Source organism: Felis catus, chromosome B4, assembly GCF_018350175.1.
Source record: "Felis catus isolate Fca126 chromosome B4, F.catus_Fca126_mat1.0, whole genome shotgun sequence".
NCBI lineage: Eukaryota > Metazoa > Chordata > Mammalia > Carnivora > Felidae > Felis > Felis catus.
Window position 1 is genome coordinate 116493820 of NC_058374.1, and position 18182 is coordinate 116512001.

At 39.1% G+C, this 18182-nt stretch overlaps 2 protein-coding genes across 13 annotated transcripts in view; one reads left to right on the forward strand and one right to left on the reverse strand.

Annotated features, from left to right (window-relative positions):
* FGD6 (FYVE, RhoGEF and PH domain containing 6) overlaps nucleotides 1-11453 on the reverse strand; it is a 117546-nt gene extending 106093 nt beyond the window's left edge. For all 4 annotated transcript variants that reach the window (XM_019835364.3, XM_003989119.6, XM_019835363.3 and 1 more), the window contains exons 1-2: nucleotides 11131-11453; nucleotides 3333-5733 (exon numbers count right to left, since the gene is read on the reverse strand). In XM_019835364.3, coding sequence (XP_019690923.2) covers nucleotides 3333-5733; nucleotides 11131-11146 — 2417 coding nt within the window. In that variant the 5' untranslated portion in view covers nucleotides 11147-11453. The remainder of the gene's footprint in view (nucleotides 1-3332; nucleotides 5734-11130) is intronic.
* A 204-nt stretch (nucleotides 11454-11657) lies between these two features.
* Nucleotides 11658-18182, forward strand: part of VEZT (vezatin, adherens junctions transmembrane protein) — a 78388-nt gene continuing 71863 nt past the window's right edge. For all 9 annotated transcript variants that reach the window (XM_023257322.2, XM_023257318.2, XM_023257319.2 and 6 more), the window contains exon 1: nucleotides 11658-11817. In XM_023257322.2, the coding sequence (XP_023113090.2) occupies nucleotides 11782-11817 (36 nt within the window). In that variant the 5' untranslated portion in view covers nucleotides 11658-11781. The remainder of the gene's footprint in view (nucleotides 11818-18182) is intronic.

Below are 18182 nucleotides of genomic sequence, written 5' to 3' on the forward strand. Positions count from 1 at the left end.
CCTAACTATACCCAAAAGGCACCAGAATACTCCAGAGTTTCTCACAATCTGGCTCCCAACAAAACTGCTTTTGAGAACCCAGGGCAGTAAGCAAACGGTGACCCATCTGGGAACACCAAAACCTACAGTTTCTACGGCCAGGGGTATTCCCTTCACCCTCCTTTACCTTCACATTTGGCTATTCACCCTTCTTGGCTGCAGGGCTTCCCAGCACCACTCCTCACAGCAGCCAACTCCCCTCCTCCAGTTTCCTCTACTCACTCTTGCCTGAGGTCAGAAACCCAATTAGCAGAATCCTGCAGTGGAGAATGGGGAGGGAAAGAGAGGAGGGATAGGAATAGTGAGGAGAAAGGAGGGAAAGAAAATCCACTGCACTCTAAATCCCAATCACCCAGCCCTTCCCTTCTCCTTATCACTCCCAATGCCTTACAGTCTTTCTCAAAGCAAACCCAGCCCCCGATTTCCTCATTCTTTAGTCACCTCACCCTTTCCATAAACACTGCCTCTCAGACTCAGTGGATTTGCTTCTCTGACATGGGGGTGCTCAACCCCACCCTGGCCAATGCTCCTGCCTCAGCACAAAGAGAAGCTGAGAGGGAAGAATTCACCCAGGACAAGGGAAGTGGAAGCCAGTACAGTAATGGTTAATATAATTTGGGTGCTAAACTGAGTCCTTTACCAATGTTTCCAAAATTGTTTCTTTGGACAATACACTCTGAGTTCCAAATTACAATTAACTTTTAGAATACAATCCTATTTGTAACTGGGGACTGTATACAATTATTTCCTGATAAATGACAAACATGTTATGAATTAGTAAATATTAAGCTGTTGGATTCATGAAACATCTGTCTTCTAAAGAAGGTGACCATAGCTTGGCAGTGTCTGTTTACTAATCCAGAATCTGGTTGATTATATATGTGGACTCTGTAAAATGAGTAAGTCTCTGTAAGCCAATCTCCTCTGAAAGAGCCAGAATCTCTTCCGTGAGGATCGAGAAACTGTTAAAGACACTTGTCTACTCTTTCCAGCAGAACGATCTTACATAGGGTTCATAATGTGTTTTTTTCTAATCATTTTAGAACTTTACTGGGTTGGACTTTAACTACTGCAAGGCAGAGGTCTCTATATTTTCAACAGCTAGATTACCAAACAGGATTTCCATTTGGATCCACTCAACTCACCTGAAATGTATGTCCCACTTCTCATTTACCTTATTTTAGGGTGTCCAGGTATCCTCCTCATGAGGGCTTGGATTTTGCTTTCTCTGTCTATTCAATGTTGTTTACAAAAGGTACAACCTCCCAGGAAAAGCTGTTAGTCTGACCCTATGACTGAAGGCTTTTGATTCAGCTGGCACATTTCAAGAGTCTCAAGCCTGGCTCCCTGCTCCAGGCCTAAACAAAAATCTCTGTGGAAAGCTAATTCAAAAGCAGAGCTCACTCACTCTTCACCAGACTGCCCTACTTGACAGCCTGTAACCTGTCCAAAGCCGCCCTCAGTTTCCTGTGGCCTTGAGAAAGAACCCTCCTTAAGAATGCCATCCAGCTGCACAGGCTGGCTGTGTACATTAACCCCTTCCAACCACGTTTCCCACCACCACCAGAGCAAAGCGCCCTGCGTAAGAAACAGCAGAAAAAGGCTGCGTTCCAGAAGTTTACAGCTGGTGTTAGCAATAATGACAGATCCTTGAGATTTAAGCCTGAGGGCCAATGGGATGGCCAAACCTCCAGTTTCAAGAAAAAAACTTCATCTTAGGTAAGGACAGTAGTATACCATAAAGAAGCCAAATTAATTTCCCTTTCTCACAGACACACTATTCACTATACAAAAGAATATTAAAAGGAGGGCAATACCAACAAAACTGTTCCATGGACAGAAGAGCAAGCATGAGAATACATTTTTTTTTTTTTAAGTTGGGACACTTAATTTCAATTCTCTGTCAAAATATTTATGCCAAGGAAAAGGCTTTTGCCTAGGTACTAACGTTCAGAGGAGACAGTTGTAAACAGAATGGAGTCAGCTATGAGAAAAGTTAGGCAAGGGAGGCTAAGTCTTTCATGGGTCAAAGGAGGAAGGACAGGGTTTATGAGTAAAGAAAAATGTTAGGAGAGCATCTGTAAGCTAAAAGAAATTAGAACAATTTTACTTGGTACACTAAGATTTTGCTTGACATTTTTATTTATTCAATTCTCCTGATAATCCTTTAAGCCCCTACTACGTGCCATATATGTTAACATTTCTACAAAAGTCCCACTGTAGATCTGAGTATTCAAAGGCTTGAGGTTTAAATATAAGAACACGAAGACTTCAAAAAGGGTCTATGTGCTTTTTGTTAAACACAAAACACTTTAAATGCAATGCAAAGGCCCCTCTTTGTGATTACAGAGAAAAAAGCAGCTGCAGTGGTTGGGGTTTTTTTTTTTTTTTTTTTTTTTTGCCTCTTTTTTATTCATTTTATCATCCAACCAACACCTACTCATTCCTCCTCAGCCCCTTGGTTGACCTCATGAAGGATAAAAAGGTATGACTCAAAGTCTTCTTGGAGCTTAAAACTAAAAACAGAACATCAGACATACCAATAAATAATTACACCATAAAACACACAGAGAAAGGCTGTAAGGATACCACAGCATAAAAGGGAGATCAGAATAGGAAATAAACACTTGCTACTAGGTCTGTAAAAGCTTCATGAAGCCAGTGGTTGCTGAGCTGGACCATTAAAGATGGTCAAGGTTTTAATAAGATAGATGGAGTAGGTAGGTATATCAGAGGTAGCATGTACACATACAAAACTGAGAAAGAAGGATAGTACCTTTCCACTTCCTGCATTTTTCCTATGTCCATATGAAGTCAGCAATTAGTCCTCAACAAGCAAAATAACTAATATCAGAGAGGAAATTTTGCAAATTTAGAGGTTTTAACTGACAAGGGCACCATAGGCAAACACATGGATTTCAAACTTTACAGATTCCTACACCTAACAAATAAACCTCACTGAACTGGCCAATTTCCTCTCCTAGTTTCCTGCTATGACTTCTAAGTTAGTGCTTTGGAGGCCCTGCAAACTCGCTCTTCTAGGTCTCTCTTGTACTATCTACACTACCACTGGGTCAAATTCTTTGAATCAGCTACTAAAATAACTCAACTACTTCAAGCTTGCATTGAAAACATCCATTCTGGCTATATGATAAAATAATACTGTAGTTTGGAATAATTTAATATATGCTTAACTAAGCCACTCTCTCACCAAGTGATTTTCCCCATCTCACAGGGTTGCTGCAGGTTAATTTCAGTTAAAGCGCAGTGCCTGTCTGGCACCTAAGTGTTACCTGGAATGTTGATGTCTGGGTTCAAGTTGCAGCTGGCCATCTGAAGCTTCATATGGCTCTTCTACCTCATACACATTTGCATCTGTGTCCTCCATGCTTCTGGAATTTTGCCATTCTAACTCGGGAGTTTTCCCTACGGCCATAATAAATGGCAAGTTCTCATACTCTGGTATTTCCTCATAATGGCGTATATTTTCATACTCTGGTGCATAGCCACTTGTAATAGATTTGCAAGGTGTCTGAGATGATGACTCCCTGGAGAGCATTTGGTCATCCAAAGACTCAGATCTTGGTCCATTAGCTGCACTGGTCTGGCCCCGAGACTTTTTCCTCTTCTTCTGGGATTCTAGGCTGTAATTATCTGCAGAGTATGCTTTGATGGGCTTACTTTTCTTTTCTTCTACCAACGTGCCATGCCAATCACTTTCAATCCCTTTCCGCTCCCCACCTGAGAGGCTGCCTGTGGTTGTATCTCCAACTTGGCTATTCTTGAACCAAAATTTCTGGAAGTCACTCTTCATGAAACAGATGGACAGTTTCATGTTCAGCAACTTCTTTAAAGAGTTCTTCTTTTGAGAGTCTTTGCAAGGCTTAGTGCACCTCTCCACATCCATAGCAGATAATGATTTCGCTCTAGGCTTAGTCGTGGCAGTTGAAGGCTCACTATTTGATGATATGGTGACAGATTTTAAGGATTCTGGGTTCCCCGAAAAGGGTAAAATAGGATGAGGTAATTTCCACACTGGCTTTTCTGAAGTCTGTTTAGTCATATCAAAGGAGGACAACATACCATGGTTTTGGGCACACAAATGTCGAAGGTGATTTCTTTCTAGACCCTTCTCTGAATTGTTTTCTTCATTTGAGGGATAAGAAATTTTCTCCACCAGCTCCTCTGAGGCAGCTTTTTTAAGTACTCCTGCAGCAGGCAAGCTGTGTCTCTGAGGTTTTTTGGGGACAATTCTTGAGGAACTTTCACCTTTTATTATAGATTCTTTTTGCATTTGAGGGGCAGACGCTTCCAGGTTACAGGCAGTAGGCAAATGTTCATTGCAAGTTAACTTGAGTTGCTTAGGCAGGCTCATAGATAAAGTACTGCATCTTATAAAACTGGTCCCTTTGTCCATAGCAAGTGACATACTGGAACCATCTACTGTCTTGGTGTCAGAACTCAAATTACAATCTGTTTCTATTTTTTCAAAGGAAGATGTTTCATGACACATAACTTTCTGTGGATTGAGTAAATTTTGTCTGTCACTGTTGCAGTCCACATTCAATTCACTTTTATTTCCTGGCTTCACTTTGCCCACCTGTTCCTGGTTACACAAAACATTCTGATGAAGAACACCAATTTTACTGTTTTTCAAACCAGCTTCTAAAGGACAAGAAGGGTTACTGTCTAAATTCTCTGGTTCTTCAGTACTTTCACTAGGAACATCTATATACTTTTGGCGTAACAGACGAGCAGCCCGTGTCTTTCTGGGCTTGGGAGTTGGAAATTTGGGGGTATATGGTACTAAGTGAATTTCTAAGGGACCAAGATCTTTGACTTCTGATTTCTTACTAACTCCATCTGAAGATGGAAAAGTACTTCTTTTATCATTTTCCAGAGTTTCTTGTTCAGATGAATGAAAGCAACTATTGCTTTTTTCACTGCTATGCTGATAAGTTTCATCACTAGGAATCTGTAAGTGGCAGTGGTGATGATCAGGAACTTTTTCAAGGCTGGACAGGGAAGGTGACAGGTCTGCAAACTCAATTCTGAATTGTCTGTTGGAATTATAGCCATCAGTCATTTCTGGGCTGTCTGTGGAGCTGTGCTTCTGTAGGGAAATAAAAGGTGATGCTCGTTGTGTTAAAACATCTTTAAGCTTCTCTTCTAGGATGTTTGCCTTTAAAACTACTGCATTCTGGCTCTTGACTTTTTCAAAGTTAGAATCACATTTACTCCTTGTTTTTATAGCTGAAGAGGACTCATCAATTTTACTATTTTCTAAATTTTCATGCATTTCCAGGGGCTCTAAGATAAGCTGCTTTACACACACATGTTCTCTATTCCCAAGTTTATGGATACACTGAGAATTACAGGAGCACATTGGTAAAATATAATCGCTGCTCTGATGCCCTACATTTTTACAATTAGAGTTGTCAGCATTTTTAGGTAATTCCTGTTTATGCTCTTGCAGGTTCACAGTGATTTTCCTTGATGGTGACTGCCCGATGTCTCTAACAGGTGAGCCTTTCAGAACCTTTGGTTTCGGGGCTATTGCTGGTTTGGTTTTCTTTGTTGACTGTGGAACACTAGAAATCACAATATCAGGTTTAGGCGCAACAGGAGGTGGAGCAGGCTTATTATTTGCTACCACAAGTTTTGGCTTGGGGGCCACTGGTGGCTTCTTAATCTCTAGAAAGGAAAAAATAATAATTTGATGACAAAAACAAAAAACAAAACCCAAAAGATGATAAATGATTAAATTTGATAACATTTTTACTTTTTTTGACAAAATGGTGAATTTACATCTTACTAGGCAGATTATGTTAAAGAGTCAACGTAACTCTCGAAAATTCCTTAAATTGTCCTTCAATTCCAATATACAAAGCTTTGGGTAGAGTGTACATTTCTTATCAAGTCCAAAACAGTTTTTCTTCTAACTCTAGAACAGATTACCATATCTTCAGTAGACACTAAATGAGATCATTGGCTTCTGCTTTTGGGACCCTTATAGAAGAAAAGTACTTCATTTGCTGAGTGCTAAGTGAGTGAATTTGCCTAAGTTATATGTAGATAGAACTCTTTAAGTTTGCCTCTCAGTAAGCAGTAGTATTCTTCAACTTCAATGATATACCAGAGTTCTATAAATGCTTTTTCTCAAGATTCTACCCCACTAGAACCCCAAAACTATCTTAAAAAGGAATACAGGAATCAAAAATTTTCCGAACTTAAAAACAAAAGTAATTCTTCTGTATTATTCGATTCATTTTAAAGTTGGATTTCTCTGTACAGAAATTGTCATTGGGAATTTTCATTATAATCCTTCTCAGAGCTTTATTTTTTAAAAAGTCATGTGTATAGGTTCTACACCACATCTAATCAATCAGAGATTCTGGGAATACAGCCTGGACACGTGTATTCTTTTAAGTTCCACATGTGAATATACTGTGTACCCTTAATTAATAATGACTACTGTAGTACATTTAAAAGATAACCACACACACACACAAAAGATGACCACAATTTCAATTGTAGCAATCCTCCCTTGACATTATATAAAAAGCACTTAATAAACACCTATTATACAATGCTAGGTTTATACAGACCTGATCCTATCCTAAAGGTACCTAATAAAAGCCTCACTCAAAAGACCTATAAAATAAAGATATACAGAGCCCGAATATCTGTATTTTTTTTAAAGTTCTTTAGGTTTTTCCACCTAAACTATCTCTTATCACCTAGTCACATTTCCCCAAGGAGACCTAAAGTAAAAATATTTTATCTTATACTTCTTACACTGCATGTTTGTTCCTCCAACAGGATCTAATGCTTAACAAAAACTTAATTTACTAAACAAAAACCATAAATCTTTCCAAATATCTGTTGGACATTAAGTACTTGAATACACAGAGGCTTTGATACTTCATTTAGTGATGATTTTCTTTTCAACAAAGGAAATTAGTCACAACACTTGGGAAGATATGACATGAAAGTGTGGGGGGTGGGTAGAGAGAGAGGGAGAGAATAGGGTGCTCTACTTCCTTTTACCAATCATTTTCCCAAACCAAGGTCACACAATGACATATGCCCTCTCATTCAATTCCTGGTATAATGTCATAATAAAGAAGATAATAAAAAAATACTTCCAAAATAATTTAATACAAATTCCCAAAGCTACACAATTTCACTTAGGTATTTAATACACATGCTATTACTTTTAAGTAGAAAAAATTGTAAAACCATTCAAAACCTAATGATAAACCTTGTTATAATAGTCTATTAAATTAAACTCTTGACCTATTAAGTCTTAAGGGAAAGTACGATTGCCCTAGGCCTCTTCCCAACCTCCCACCTTATCCAAGATAATGAAAACTGACAAACTGTCATGTTGATTTCATTTTTGTAACCATTCTTAAAACATCTTATCTTTGGGATTTTTGAAGGAATTAAAAAAAAAAAAGTCAGTTTTGCAAGATGGAAAGAGTTCTGGAGACCGGCTGCACGGCAACATGAAGGTATTTAACACTACTGAACTATACACTTAGAAATGATAAAGATGGAAAATTTATGTGTATTTTACCACAACTAAAAAAACCAAACAAACCCAAAAAACAAAAATCCAGTCTCATCGAACTAATCTTTTACTTTCTGAATCTTATAGCCTGTCAAAAGCTTCAGGGCCATCTAACCAATCAATTTTTGCTTTTTAATTAAATTGTTTTTTACTCTTTGGTAACAATTTCACTATTTTCTTTAAATGTGCTTTATACACATTATCAGCAAATCAGCATATTATACACATATCAGCATCCAAGGGCCATAAATACCTGTTCTCCGTTAGTTTTATAGAAATTCAAGCAAATACGTATGAGTGGTGGTTGATTTCCGACAAACACAGCATAGCATATGTACCTAACACTTTCAATGCTCACTCACTGAATTAAACAGATGACTGTGAACATTAGCTTACCACTGTTAACTATGTATTGGAGGAAGCAGATTAACATAACTCAGCTGGCTAACCTAATTCTGTGCCTTTGTGAAGATCTGGTTGCCTCAGTTTCCTTACTTGTAAATGAGGGATTTGAACAGATTTCTAAAGCCTATATGATTCTGAGATTATAACTTCTGTGATCCTTGCTTCAGGAGAATCCTTATATTCTCTAGTCCCTTATCTTTATATGATATTTCTTCAGTAGGACTTTGTCAGTCTTCACCATTAGAAGGCAAGCTCCAAGAGAGGAGGCATTTTGACATAATGCTCTATCCCCAGTCCTGAAAATAGAGCCTGGGAATAGTCAAAGCTGCCACATACATACCCTTCAACAGGTCTCAGTAACAGACAATTTCTTTAAAAAAAAAAAAAAAATCAATATCCATTTAAATGTAGAATAATATTCTGAAAAGTTAGCAGGAATCAACTTCAGTAGGATTATTAAATGAGTTATTAATCATTAGTAAGAGCAAATATTTAAGTCACTGGTATAGCAATATCCAAAATCCTTTTAATTTATTAAATTTATTAAATTAAATTATTTAATTTATTAAACTACATTTATTTAATTTATATTATTATTATTATTATTATTATTTAGTGGCTCTATCTTGAAAGAAACACAACTCAAAAAATAACAAGTCATTATGGCCTGCTCCTATGTCACTCTTGAAATAAGTGCATGATGTTTGGAAATGAACCCAGCACCTTTGGATCTTAATACTGTAACAACATTTAGACCCAAAAGTGTAGAGCAAAGCAGCAAATCTTTTATTTACACAGCTGTTTGGCTTCAGGGAAAAATAAGGTAAGAAAGTAAAGCACTAGTACCATTTTACTATTACAAACATACGCGTCATCCGTTAGACACAGATGGCTGTGGTTCACATGTGCACACCTTCTTAGCTATTGGCCAGCCCAAAGGCAACGCACATTAATGAGGCTGTATATGTTTTAAAAGATACAAAATATACACGGATAATTATCTCTCCCTTTTCATATACTGACTAGAATAATTCTAAAGTCTCTATTACGGGCCTACTCTTTCACAGATGCAGAAAAACGAAGAAAGCTCTTCTTCAGGATACATATAACTTAGATGTTCTACATTTATCTTATTTTTAAAAAATGAAGCCAAACCATCCCAAATACATCAGATTAGATTTAATGTAAACAAACACCCCCTCCCCCAACTGCAAATAACACTCGTAATGTTTTAATTAATTTGATTATTGTACCAAAAAGCATCATAAAGAGCTTACAAAAATGATAAACACATAATTTTATAAGAATGGAAACAAAACCCCAGTTCTCTTCCATATTCTCTATTTAGACATGATAAAGAATAAAAAATCTTAACAGACAAAAAGATAGTTAATGTTCTCAGCAAGCCATGATAAAAACCAAGTAACTCAGCTAAACACAGGAAGTGTTCTTTTAAACACCACAAAAATGTCTGTGGATTAATTGTAAAGTTGATAAAATATAAAAGTAGCTTGCACTATTCTAGGGTAATTCAAATGAAAGAATCAAACTTCCAGACTGAGCCCTGAATCAGATTTACTTACTTAAATGCTCCTGGATCTGTTCATTATAAACTGTTAGGACTAGAATTGAAAACAATACATTTAAGGTATGAATATTTTAAATGCGTTTGAAACTCCAAAGGAGGTGAGAGCTAAAATGGCTGGCAAGACTTTTAAATTTCTAAACATTTTAAATTTAAGTGGACTGAGTCAGTAATAAAAATTAAAAGGTGAGGTACAGAAATTTAAGATGAAAATAGTTCACCTCAAGTACGTAGAAAGTCTCCCCTTGGTAACGAAAAGAGTTTATAAACCTTTCACAGTGTATGATAACATATCTCTTATACATACATGTAACATTAAATAGGAAAGATCTGCAATATGTTCAGGAATACTTCACTCCTTGCTTTCTTATCCTATTGGCTAACTTTTTACCTGGTTAGCTGTAATCTGATTACACCTGGCAATGCAACACTCCAATATATCTATGATTTAAAAATAATACAAATCAGAACATTGAGAGTGCTGTTTGACAGCTTCAAGTTGCAGAAATTTAAAACAAATGCCATGAAAAGCAAAGAAAAATTGATCATACTTAAGTGCTGATTTTAGAAGCAGCTTTGAGGAGAAGCCTAACACTATTGTACTACAAAATTCTTAATGAAGCGTATTTCTTTAAACATGGGCAAAAGCATAAAGAAAAATCCGCAATACTTAATGCATTATTAAGTTCTGGTTTAAAAACTAACCTATAGTCTTATAAAGTGCTTTTTTTTTAAAGCGCTTTTAACAGTAATTAGCAATTACTTTACTAATCATGTTGGAAAATAAGAACTGTCCCTTAAGACTGTTTAGAAACACAACGCCAAAAAATGCTCAAAATTCACACAAAGGTAAATTACAGGCTTTGTCATCTGGATGAAGAGAAAGGACTATGGGAGGCAGACAGAAAATAAGGCTTCGACTAACCAGGTAGAAACAGAAAAAAAACCATAAAAACTGGGTGAGGTGAGGAAAACATTGCTATCGACAATTCTACTCCTCTGCTTCTCAGGTAACAGGAAAAACCACCAGGAGAGGAGTCACAATGTCTAAACCTCCGCATCTAATAAGGGTCAGGGTTTCCAGTTGGTACTGGGTTCAAAGCGACTCAGAGCGGTGGCTGAGTTCAACACTCCGGGAACACTGCCCTTTCCTAGAATAACTGATTTCTTAACATGGGAATCTAAACTATTTTCACACGCAAAGCCAAAGTCGCCCAAACTTTGGGACACACGAGCAGATGTTTCCCTCTTCACATTTAGTGATTCACCTGGCGCAGAGCTCCCAATGCGGGTCTCCGTTTCAAGGGAGATCCCAAGAGAGACACGATTTCTAACCAGCCCCTCTGGTTAGGAAGGGTCGAAAATATTCGGCAGCACACGCCGTCTGCTCCGTACTTGCCACAGCCCTCGGGAAAGGCAAGGGGAACACGGTTAATCCACCCGTGAGGAGAAAGTTGCTCCAGAGCCCAAGACTAGCAGCGCTCGCTAGAAACTTTCCAGCGGCAGCGCGAGCGCCGTCACTTACCCGCGGCAGAAGTCATGATTCCCTGTGCAGCTCGCTTCCCCGTTAGCCCCCCTCAATCCATGCTCCTCTTACAGTCCATTGTTTCAAGAGTTCTCTTCAAGAAGAGAAAAGCTTCTGCCAGGGGCCGCATTCCGTCCGAAGGTCCCGCGGCGCAAGCAGAGCGCCGCACAAAGGACGCGACCGGCTCCAGGGACCCAGCGGCGCTCCCGGGCGCGAGCCGCAGGCGGCGGGCAGGCGAGCACGAGCGCCTCCCAGCAGAGCTCGGGGAGGACCGGCCACGCACGGGCACGAGCAGGGCTCACCGCGGCTTCGCCGGCGCGCGCCCCACTCCAGCTCCAGGAAAAAAAAAAAAAAAAAAAAAAAAAATCTGTACTTCAGGCGCCCCCTGCTCGTCGCAGCCGTAAAAGGCGGACAATAGCTCCAACCTCCTCCAATCAGTGGGCTCGGGCTTCCTCCCGCTCCTGCCCCTCCCACCCACACGCTCATCCTTTGCTCCAATAAGTGGCCCTGAGAGGGGGCGTGCGCTGCGAAGCATTCTGGGAATTGTAGTTTTCTGGACAGACAGGACAGTCGGTAGCAGACGCCGTGGTGCCGCCTGTTCTCCCGCCTTCATTTCCCATCGTGCTGAGGCGGGTGGCATGGCGGAGAAGGATGACACCGGACTTTGACGAAGAGGTGGTTTTTGAGGTAAGGGGAAAATGGCGGTGGATGTGGATTGCCTTTGTTTGAGACGGACAGGGGGGAAGGCGAAGGGCCGATCCCGGGACAACGGATTGGGTGACGCTCCTGCCCGCCTAGGTCCTCGAATCTCGGCGATTTCTGGGCCTAGTGTTGGTGGCAGCCTGACAGGTGTAGCTCCAGGCACCCTTGCCGCGGCAGCCTCGGCCTCAGGCCCGCCCAGAATTCCCAGCTGGGGCTCCGTTGCTAGGCCGGTGGACAGGCGCCCCCTGCTTGTTCCTTCCCCGGGGATGGATATGCTCGCGGGCGTACTCTGCCCGAGCGGGGCGGGGTCCTATCGTGCCTTTTGGATACTCCTGAATACAACTTAGCCTCCCCCTTTTTCGTCCTCGATCTTTTGGGTCAATATCCAGAAGCGCCTCAGGTCATCCTTCACGGTCGAGGCGTGGCCCTCGTAATGAAGGCAGCAGGTGCCCGTTTTCTAACACGTTTTAAAATCTATGTGTGGGACCTATTGCGAGTATTTAGGACCGAGGCATATCAACATCTAGGTCTAATTCTTTTGTCCTTTGCTGTTGCGCTAGGTGTAGCCCGTTCTTCTGACTCGAGGCTCTGGGTGTGAGTGCTTTTGTGTGGGACTATTTTAAGACGTTCTCTGCCATCTTGAATGAAACACACGCGCGCGCGCGCGCGCGCGCGCACACACACACACACACACACACACACACACTCACACACTATGGCGAGTATTTTGTTGCCACTTATCTATCAGATGCAGGAGAAAATTCACACCCGTTATAGATATATTGCAAATATGTATGCTTTATGTTCACTCATCCAAATAGATTGTAAGAAATTTTTAAAAAGAAATGGCCTATTCCATACAGTGAGAAAGCGAGGCACTAAGTGCAGAATGATAAATGTTGAAATATGTATAAACTGTCGTTGGAGGATTGATTTGGAAACAGGAGTCTATTCTTGTGGCCTCAGAGAAGCTACACCCAGTAAATGATACCGGAGATAAATCTTGACCTATGAATCGGATTAGACAGATAGAAAGGAGAAAATGCATTACGGGGAAAGAACTGAATATGCCAAGGTTAGGAGGTGTGAAAGTACCTGGTGTGGATTTTTTTAGGGGCATGAGTGGGAGGGTCGCTATATAAAGTGGCTTCATGTGGCTAGAATGTAGCAGTAGTGAAAGATAGGGCCATTTTATCAAAATGAGGAGTGGATTGGAGGAGCTCATTAGGGAAGACAAGTGTTTGAATTTTGGAAATGAGAGAAAAAATGATGGAATAATGGCTTGGACAGATAATTCTAAGGTAAAATCAAGGAAGCAGTTACAGATTGAATGTGGGAGCTGAAGGAGAGACAAAAATGTAGGTTGCTCAGATTTCTAGGGTAAAGAAAACTGGGCGGATGTTATTTTTTTTTACCCTATTTTCTTAGATTTCTGAATATAATAGTAATGAATGCCCAAAGAACATTTCATTATAGAAAATAAGCCACAAAATTAAAATTATCTGTTAATCTACCAGCCAAAGATGGCCCCTGTTAACGTTATAGTATTGTGTTCTTACAGACTTTTTGTATGCAAATGTATGTTTAATGCGTGATATTTTTTAAAGCAAAATGTATCATACGTAGAATTCTGAATGTATTTTTCACTTAAATTTATCATGAGTCTAACTATTCATTACTCTTTGAAAATATTGTTAATAACATAATATCCCTGCATGCATGTTTATCATAATATAACCATTTTCCCATTATTGGATAATTATATTGTTTCAAAATAACCATTGTATCAACACTGATATGATTCCATCTTTAACTGCAACTCTGATTTTTCCTTAGAATAATTTCTAGAGGTGAAACTAGTGGGTCAAAGGATATGACAATTTTTTAAGACTTATATAGAAAGGTTATACTAATTTATGTTTCCATTAGGAATAAGAGCATTGATTTCACCAAATCCTCAGCAACAGCCTTCTTAGTTTCTTTTAATCTTTGATAATTTGATAGGAAAAATAGCATTCCATTGTTCTAGTGTATATTCTATGCATTTATTGGAACCATTTTTATTTCTTTACTTGCCTGTTTCTTTTTGTATTTTTTTGGTCCATTTTCCTATTGGATGCTAGCTTCTTAAAAATTGGCTTGCATGAGTTCTTCATATGTTACTTAGACCTTGTAAGAAATTGTAGAAAATTTCTTCCAGTTTGCTGTTTAATTGACTTGGCCTTTTGTCATGTACATTAATCTTTTCTGTAGCATAATAGTAATGAGGGAAGTGTACAAATCATAAGTGTGTGCAGATTGATGAATTTTAACATGTTGGATACACCGATGTAAGCAGCAGCAGCCAGATCAAGAAACTGAACATCACCATCACACCAGAAGCTACCTCTTATTTCCTTTGTCAGTTCTGCCCACTTCAGATATAACCATTATTCAGACTTGGAATAACGAACTTAATTTTGTCTATTTTTATAGTTTATACACTGTGCAATTCTATTTGTATATCTCTTTTTTGGCTAACTTTTTTTCTTTCTGGTTTTGTTAGATTCATCCATATTGTCATGCGAGCATTTGTTATTTCTCCGTAGTATTCCATGTGAATGTATGACAGCTTTTTAATCCATCTTACTGTTCATGGTCTTTGAGTAGCATCCAATTCGGGACTATTATGAACAGTGCTGCTTAGTATGTATGTTTTGTTGAACGTATTTCTTTATTATTATTACTATTATTATTTTAACTTGGGGCAGAGAGAAAGGGAGGAATTCCAAGCAGGCTCCACACTGTCAGCCCATTGCAAGTCTCGAACTCAGGAACCATGAGATCATGACCCGAGCCAAGATCAAGAGTTGGATGCTCAACCAACTGAACCACCCAGGCACCCCTTGTTGAACATATTTCTGTTGTATATATATTTAGAAGTGAAGTTACTGAGTCATAGGAAATGTATATGTTTACCTTTTGTAGGTACTGCCAAATATTCCAACCCAGTTATACCAGTTTATACTCCTACCAGCAGTCTATAAGAGGTCTAGTTGCTCTACATCCTCACCAACACTTGCTAATATCAGTCTGGTTGTTTTTTTTTTTTAAGTGTATTTATTTATTCTGAGAAAGAGAGACAGAGTGCATATGTACACTTACACACCTGTACCTAAGAGCTGGGGAGGGGCAGAGAGTTGGAGGGGGAGAATCCCAGGCAGGGTCTGTGCTGTTAATTTGCATTTTCCTGATAAGGAAGTTGAGAGTCTTTTTTATTTGTTTATGACCCCACCCATTGTTTATCTACTTTTGAAAAGCCAATTCAAGTTTTTTGCATATTTTTCTATTGGGTTAATCTCTTTTACTGATTTAAAGGAGTTCTTTACGTATACATGATACAAGCCCTTTGTTGGATATACCTCAGATATCTTATCTCAGGATATACGTTGCACTCTCTTAATTGTGCCTTTCAGTGAACAGAAGCTCTTAACTTTCTTATAATCCAATTAAACCTTCTTTTGTAGTTAGTACTTTTAAAGAAATATTTGCCTACTTTAAGGTTACAAATGTATTTTCTCAAAGCTTTATTTTACCTTTTGCATTTAGATCCGTCATCCACGTGGAACTGAGTTTTGTATGGTATCAAGTAAAGGTCAACATAATTTGTTTTTCAAATAGATGTCTGGTTAACCTGGCATTTACTCAACTGACCATTCTTCCACTGAACAACCATGTTGCCTTTGTAATAAATTAGGAAACCTTGTATGTGTGGCTCTATTTCTGGATGCTCTCTTTTCCATTGGCCAATTTGACCATTCTTATGCCAATAACATTATTTTAACCACTATAACTTTATAAAAAATGTCTGATCGGATAAACCTTTCAGCTTTATTTTCCTTCAAGGTTGCTTTGGCTGTTTTTGGTCCTTTGCATTTCCAAGTAAATTTTAGAATCAGCTGGTCAATTTCAGTTAAGAAAAAAAAAAGGGTGAGATTCTGATTGGGATTGCTTTGAATCTATTGATTGATTCAACAGATTCAATTGATTTGGAGAGACTTGACATCTTTACAATACTAAATCTTCCAATTTGTGAACATTTTTACTCTCACCTTCTAAATGAGGCAGTTTCTCATCTCTGTGTTCTAGAACTGATTTTACAAACAGGGAATATAGGGGAGAAAAATAATTTTCCCTCTACCCTTCTACTTCTTGGCTGAGAACCCTGTATTAAAAGATACATTAACAGAGAAAAACAAACAAGTTTATTAACATGTATACCTCACTTGTTCATGGGATATACTGTGAAAACCAGAGCTAGACAATATTTAAAGCAGTAAAAACAGATTTTAATCCTGGCTATCACAATAGGTGAAAAGAGACCTCAGTGAGAACCAGACTTAGTTGCAAATATAGCCTGGGCAAGAGGGAATTTAATTACTAAGAGGAAACACTGGGATAAGAAGGGTTTTGGGGAGCCTGGGCGGCTCAGTCAGTGAAACGTCCGACTTCAACTCAGGTCATGATCTCGCTGCTTGTGGGTGCGAGCCCCTCATGGGGCTGTGTGCTGACAGCTCTGACAGCTTGGAGCCTGGAGCCTGCTTCGAATTCTGTCTTCCCCCTCCCCTGCCACTCACATTCTGTCTCTCTCTCTCTCTCAAAAATACATAAACATTAAAAAAAAAAAAAAAAGAAGAGTGGTTTTGGCTAAACTGATCTAATAGAAGAATTCTTGCTAAAGACAGGAGTGGGTGGGTGGGGGTTGGACATCAACCTGGGTGGGTGATAGAAAATGAGGAACCCAGTATCTATCAAGGTTGTTATGCTCATGAAGCTGAGAACACATGATCACGATCATAAGCAACAACGTAAGAGTCAGGAAACCATCACATCTGCCTCTCGATAACCCACAAAGCTGGTACAGTGGTACTGGAACTCAGAATCTATCCACTGTCTCTACCGCAACTGCCTCTGCATTACCAGAAAGCTGGTAACACATATTGGAACAAAGGAAAGAAGGAAGGAGGAAGAGAGAAAGAAAAGCCCACTTTATATCTAGAATCCTAGCTGCAAGATAATTTGAGAAATCTTACATTTAGCTTTCCTGTCTCTTAAACCTCTCCTACCCTAAGAAAATTTGGCTGGATATTTTTGGTCTATTTGTTTTAACACTGTTGTTTTAATGATTTTTAGAGTCAGAAGTCAAACGCATTTATGTCTTAAGACTTACTCAGGGGGCGCCTGGGTGGCTCAGTCGGTTGAGCAACTGACTTCGGCTTAGGTCATGATCTCACGGTTTGTGAGTTCGAGCCCCGCGTCAGGATCTGTGCTGACAGCTCAGAGCCTGGAGCCTGCTTCTGATTCTGTCTCCCTCTCTCTCTGCCCCTCCCCCACTCATGCTCTGTCTCTCTCTGTCTCAGAAATAAACATTAAAAAAAATTAAAAAAAAAAAGACTCAGAATGTCATATGCTACATTAAAATTAAAATTTTAAATTTTAAGCCAAGCAGAGTTTTGGAAAGTACTCCCAACTATATCCTTTCCCTACTTAAAACTCTTTTTTAAGTGCCTTGATTTAATATCAATTTCCTGGAGTATCAGTAACTCTACTATCTTTTCTTATAATATTGATCCAGAGGTCATCTTTGAGTGCTGCTACTTTGGGAGGACCAGGGGTACCCTGAAAGATGATGTAGTAGAGAATTAAGAAAGAAAAGAAAGTGAGATTCCCAGGTCCAGGTCCTAGTCCTTGCGCCAGAATCTGACCTTCTTTTTATCAGTACTAGACTCCAAATATACCTTCAAAGTTAATTCCGTTATCTTGGAACCTAACAACCCCAAGAGGCTCCAGTGGAAAGGAGTGGAAAGCATAACCTCAGACTTGGACCTCTCAGGCAGAACAACAACAGGACAAAGTTTCGAAAATGATGAACAGCATGTCTAACATGGGCACTCTGCAAAATAAATACTGAAATGCCCATATCATCATTTTACTCTGTAATTGTTATCTGTAAGATCTTTTGAGAGTATGTAGCCTCTATTGGCCTTAGGCAGGTGTTACAAAGTTCTGATGTTGCTCTTTTGTAGCTTTCAGGTTTTTTCATTATAAATTAATTGCAGAACTTTGAGCCATTCATCCTATTTTGAATCCTTCCATGCCCAGAGGAAAGAGTACCTGAAAATAAGAAGTTTTTATCTGAAGGACAAATATTTCTACCTCTTTGCATTATCTGTAGTGTATCTAAACCATTTCTTCGTAACTACACTATGGGGACAAAGTTGTCCTCAAGGGACTATTTACTCTTTCATATCTGTCCACGATAACCCTATTTCGGTGACTGAATTGTTTGGTTTTTGTTGAAATTCATTCTC